Here is a 6,422-nt window from a genome sequence, read left to right as displayed (position 1 = left end):
AACTTGAACATTATTATATTTTATTTATTTTCCACTTATTATCAAATTTTTAATAGATTTTATTTTAGAGAGTACAAATGTACATGTATAGGATAAAATTGCATTTACAACAAATCATTGCTTATATAATATAAGAAATATAAATAATAATAAAGATATTGGATAAACTTCCACAAAAATGTCCAACGCCCAACTACAATGAATTTTGGCAATACTCTAAATGTCGTCAAATAAATGCCCTTAAATGGATTTTTACCGATAAGAAAGTTTAGTGTCAACAATGTTTAAATAAAGTTATATGCCGCCTGAATAGATTACCTTTACTACAGCTCACTATAAATCACTTCCGAGTAACCTTCGTGACTTTGACCTCCAAAAAGATGTACCCCATCTGCGCCCCGAAGCAGGAGGGAAGGTAGGATGACAGTCGCTTCGCATGGAAAGTAGTGCGTCCCTAGGCAGGAGGAAGATAGAATGGATCTTGCTTTGTGGAAAGTCAGACGTTCCTTGACAGAGCGGAGATGGGGTGAAACTCGCTTCGAGTGAAAAATCGTGCGCCTCTTAGCAGAAGCGAGATGGGGTGATCGCTTCGCATGGAAAGTTGGACGTCCCTAGGCAGAAGGGAGGTGGAGTGGACTTCGTTTTGCAAGGAAAGTTGGGCGCCTCTAGACACGGAGGCAAAATTTACGAAATTCCATTTTAGCGATACGTAACTTTGTGTAAACATTTTTTATATTAAACCTTCATGTCGGTGAAAATCCATTTAAAGATATTCATTTGATATCATTTAGAGTACATCTACCAAAATTCATAACAATCGGACGGTTTTGAACGTTCATTCAAAATATCAATTGTGTGTGTGTGTGTGTGTGTGTGTATGCGTGTGCGTGTGCGTGTGCGTGTGCGTGTGCGTGTTCGGGTGCGGATGCGGGTGCGTGTGCGTGTGCGTGTGCGTGTGCGGGTGCGGGTGCGGGTGCGGGTGCGGGTGCGAGTGCGGGTGCGGGTGCGGGTGCGGGTGCGGGTGCGGGTGCGGGTGCGTGTGTGTGTGTGTGTGCGCGTGCGTGCGTGCGTGCGTGAAAAAAAAATTATTATCTAATTTGTATGTATAATAAGCGCTCAAAATCTATAGAAACAATCACGTGATTTGTTCTTGAATTTACAAAATTATTTTTTATTAAATACTATAATTATACAGGATAGATAATTTTATCTTTTCTTTCCTTTCATTTAGGTCGCTTACACATTGACATTTAACTATAGTATAGTGATAATAATAGGATTATCGCGACATATAGCTGTCGATTTTTATTTAACACAAAGAGCGTATAGATGCGAATTAATAATTTCCACGAGAGAAATCCGATTGTCTAAATTCCCGATTGCACACACCACTCATATCAGTTGATGTGCCTAGTAATTTTTCCACTGCTTTACCAATAAGAATACTTAATTTTTAAATTGGCCAATTAGCGATGTATGTGCGCAATATGCGATGTACGCAATCAGAACCCTCCCAATTTCCGTGTCCTCCCCCCTCCTTCATCCCATGAATTCTTTTTGCTTATATGACGTGAACTAGTTTAGTGAGCCTCGGACACGAAAATGTATTTATGCGACTACCGCTCGACCCCAACTCTGTCTACTAAAAATAAAGGCAAAGGCAAATTTTGAAACTTACTGAAGCTAGCCGCCGGCTGAACGTGATCCGCAGTCGTGGCTGCGGATGGTGGGGTGTAGCTGTTGCAGTAGTATGGTGGGTGCTCTATTTTGATCGCGTTTATTTGAGGCTGCATGTCGCTGAGGTCATGCAGTATGGACGCTGAAACCAGACACATATTAGCAACTACGGTTCTTACCACGCTCGTACGTGTGTCATTCGTTTTCCTTGCACTCCACGAGTACAATCTACGATTGCGAAAACAGCACTTCCGTGCAAAAACCAACCGAGAAAATGAAAAAGAAAGAGAGAAAGAGAAAGAAAGAAAAGGAAGAAAGAAAAGGAGAAAAATTAATCATTTTTAATACCTTTAATAAATATATAAAAAGAAATAGTCCAAGAAATATCCGCAAAAAGCGGAATTAAGTAAGTTGCAATTCTCTCTCAGCTATCAATCTATATAATCTAACGCATATATGTAGATAATAAATGCACGCGCGAAAGACGTATTAAAATGCTATACTGTACTAAATGTACTAAAATAAAGACGTGTAGAAAACATTTTTTTTTTCTTTTCAAAATACTGTAGTATGTACCTCGAAGATTTTTTTTGTGCTAAACACGATTTCGAGCGCGATTCCATTATCAGAATTTGCGTAGCATGTTAAGGTTTCGAGAAAATAAAAATGCATAAAGGAACACGATAGTGTCGCTGTGCTTATTTTAGTACTAAGACATTATCGTGTCTTCTGATAGACAAAAAAATAGCATTTTTTTCCATTTTCAACAATTTTTTTGCAAAAAAGAAAAATTATTTTTAAATAAAGTCTATGCTAAAAATACAATTGTAGAACTTTCAAACAAATTTTATTTTTGATTAAATGACTCTTATTATTTTAAGAAATCAAGTCGAGGCTGTTTGAATTTTAAACTTTCTATATGTAATCTACAATACAAGAAAGACAAATACTGTGTCTATTTAAATGTCAGCGAATAAATATTTATAATTTAAATTTAATTATAAAAAATATTTTAAACATACAAGTTTTGGATATATATAACTACGAGTACTACATACACGATTACACAATCAAGCTGTAATTTTAAAGTTGTCAGAATAGTGGAATCATTGATTTTAAAACTTTCTGAAACAATTTTTTAACCTATTTATTTATCTTTATATGTGTATATATGTGTGTAAGTTTATTATAATTATTTATTACAATTAAAATAATTATAATTATAACTATTTATTTGATGCCATGTAATTGAGTATGGATTTCCCCCTGTCCAGGTAGCACAAAGAGTACAAACCTAGACTGCACAGAATATTTATGATAAATATTTATTACTATTTATTACTATTTCTAAAATGTTATTTAAATATTTTATACATATTTTACATAAAGCTTCATTCAAAATATTGTTAAAATATAGACTAAATTTTATGTAATATTTATGATAAAGATTTCTAGTAAATATTTTTTACATGGATTATAATGTGTCTTATTGAGTATTTTTATAGCATTTACTATAATATATATTTACAAAAAATATTTCATAACACTTATAATAAATATTTGTGATCTGTGCCATCTAAAATCACAAAAACATTTATAAAATATTTAAAATAAGTCTTATAAATATTTACAGAATATTTGTAAATATTTTATAAATATTTAGTGCTGTCTGGGAAAATAATTTTTTTTAATTCAGTCATGTGTCATAAATCCTGAGTTTATTTTCAGATGTAAAAAAAATTGATTTTCTGAAAAAAGTTCTGAAAAGAATTTTTTGCATTTGAAAATGAATTGATGACAATAAAATTATTTTTTAACTCTTTGTGCTATATGAGTTTCTTATATTGTGAATTATACAGAAAATCTCTAAAAATAAAACAGCCATAACTTGATAAAAAAATAAATCATACAATCATAACATAAAATTAATTCACAGTCTCGTGAATTGTACCTTAAAACGTTAACTATATTCAAAAACAAATATTTTTATTGAAAAAAATAATGAGAATGCCTAAAAACATCATTTTTGCCTATTTACTCACCACAATTTACTCAAAATCCTATACTATAATGAACTTTATACTATATCAAATAAAAAATATTTAAAAAATGTTTTATAAATATTTATTTAATGATTTTATAAATTTAGAAAAATATTAAATAAATGTTTAAAAAACATTTTTTAAATATTATGTACTGATTGTGTACCAGAATGCTTAGAAGTCGGGCACAAAGAAAAAAAGATGCATGCATTAGACAGAAAAAAATAAACATTACTTAACTATCTCTTTCTTCTTCATATCTGACCTCGAAATATTGCGGTATAATTCCAGTTTATTACATTATATAGGGTGTAAAGCTACATCGCACACGTATCATGATTTTCATGCCCATTTCCTTGCATGACCAATGCATAGTATGTACTTTGCTCCATCATACGAAAGTATCATCCATAGTGACAAAGTTGTTTAATAATTCATTAACGCAGGCTCATTTTTATGTACTTTTATTAGTACTACTATTTGGTCTTTATCCTAAGACATTTTGTCGTTTAACGTAAATTGTAAGTTAATTGAACAAATTGATTTATTGTACATACGAATTATAAACTAAAGAAGGGAACAAAGAAGACATTAATCTATACATCATGTATATATGACACCAATCAATCACGTAACTATTTTTAACATTTGATTGGCAAGTGTAAGGAAACGCGAGGCATGAAATACATCATATCAAACACAGAAATCAAGAATAAGTAGCATATTCCACTTAATGCATGGAGGTGTCTAACAGAGTTGGAAAGTAACTACTTACTCATAATTAAGTTACAGTTACAGTTACTTTTTTTCAGTAGCTGTAACTTAACTTAGTTCCTTTTTTTCTATATGTAACTGTAATTTAACTTAGTTACATTTCTTCCAATAATTAGTAACTAATTTAACAGTTACTTTTGCAGTTACTTTACATTTTAAACTTATTTGTCAATTTAATGTGATTGGTTAAAATTTGAATACTGATTAAGAATACGGTCTACTACAAATGCTTCGAAGTATTTTTTGATTGATCAGTAAATTGTAAATGTAAATTATTTTTTTTTTTTTTTGATAGCCTTAATGATATGTATATTGATTTCGCTCATATTGTTCTGTCATGATAACAGAAAAATAATTGAAAAGTTACTTTTTTAGTAATTATACCGAATTAATTTTTAGTCTCGGTAACTTAAAACTGTGTAACTAGTTATTTTTACAAAGTAACTTTCCCAATCCTGGTATCTAGCATGCATCAGAGGGAGCAATGCACTTACACACAGTTCAATTGCACACATCGGCCAGAGTTCCTAGTATTTTTTACTGCTTTACTAATGAGATTATATTATTCTAAATTAATCAATTAGATGTGAGCAAATGATATATACTCGCATCAGGGCAGACACAGCACCCCATTATGTAGAAAATTATGCGCGCTTTCATCGTGTGAGCTCAGCTTAATAAAGCAACCGAACTCGTTTTTCAAAAAATGTACATTTTCTTGAAAACGTTCCAGACAAAAGTTGTAGGATTTTAAATAGCGCACTTAATAGCAGGGTTGGGAAGTAACGCCGATAACGTCATTACTTTCTTTCAGTAACGAATGAGTAATTCGGTAACGATGTTACATTTCTTCAGGGTTAGGTAAGTTAAGTTTTTTTAAAACTAAATTAAATTAAAGTTAATGGCTTATAAAATTAATGGAATTAAGTTAAAAGTTGAAGCAATAAAAAATTAACTAAATGGAAGTTAAGTTATGAATTAACATAAGTTTAAAAAAAAAGTTAATTTAAAAAAAAATTATTTTTGAGATCAGAATGTCCTACTTTTTCTTAAAATGAGATTACTTAAGTAACACTTACAATATAGAATATTATAGGTAAATTTAATTTTCTTATTCACATGTAAGTTACTTATACATATTCTTATTATATAATAAGAGTCACAGCATAAGGTGTTTTTGCTAAAATCTTGCAAGAAACAAGGGTATATATTTGCATTTATCTCTCTTTCTTTAATCTTTATCTAACTTTCTATCGTCTGAAATAACTGCTCACGCATGTTTACATTGACTAGATATTTGTTACAAAAAATATACATAAAAATTTGGAAAATGGATAGATGTGCAGCACTGTTTTACAACAATTCTTTATCTAAGGCTCATGTCATATTTATATTGCTGAAATATAACGTACGTTTATGACACCTAAAATTAGTATAATTTAAATATAAAGTGGGAATTGACAAAACCTATAATAGTGAGCCAATAAAAATTCACTACCGTATGGTGTGATTCTTATTATAGAGTCTCTAACAATAAAATCATTGAATTTTTTTAAATTAATTCTCTAATGTTTAAAATTTTATAGAAAACAATATTAGCTTTAAGAAAAATAAAAAAATTTTTAATTAAAAAAAAATTAATAAATTGAAGTATAAAAGTAACTACATTAAATTATAAATTGATATATTCAAAATTAATTAAGTTAAATTAAAAATCAGCAATTGTTTAACTAATTTTTTAACTTTGAACGTTTTAACTAGTTACTACCCAACTCTGTCTTTCTTTAGTAACGTTAATAATAACGTAGTTACATATTTTAAGCAACGGTAACAATTTGGCTCATTACTTTTATCGTTACTATATTTCTAGCGTATATGTTAGGATTGTGTGAGGACCAATAAGTGTGTTCTTTTCAGCTGAATTTTTTG

At 30.1% G+C, this 6,422-nt stretch overlaps 1 protein-coding gene across 7 annotated transcripts in view; it reads right to left on the bottom strand.

Annotated features, from left to right (window-relative positions):
- Window positions 1–6,422, bottom strand: part of LOC108755186 (nuclear factor 1 X-type) — a 316,149-nt gene that overhangs the window by 232,336 nt on the left and 77,391 nt on the right. For 6 of the 7 annotated variants that reach the window (XM_018498052.1, XM_018498050.1, XM_018498051.1 and 3 more), the window contains one exon: window positions 1,679–1,819. The exons of the other annotated variant lie outside the window; for it this stretch is intronic. In XM_018498052.1, coding sequence (XP_018353554.1) covers window positions 1,679–1,819 — 141 coding nt within the window. The remainder of the gene's footprint in view (window positions 1–1,678; window positions 1,820–6,422) is intronic. 7 annotated transcript variants of the gene reach the window in all.

This window comes from Trachymyrmex septentrionalis, unplaced genomic scaffold (assembly GCF_001594115.1).
Source record: "Trachymyrmex septentrionalis isolate Tsep2-gDNA-1 unplaced genomic scaffold, Tsep1.0 scaffold86, whole genome shotgun sequence".
Lineage (NCBI taxonomy): Eukaryota > Metazoa > Arthropoda > Insecta > Hymenoptera > Formicidae > Trachymyrmex > Trachymyrmex septentrionalis.
This window is presented reverse-complemented; position numbering and strand designations above follow the sequence as displayed.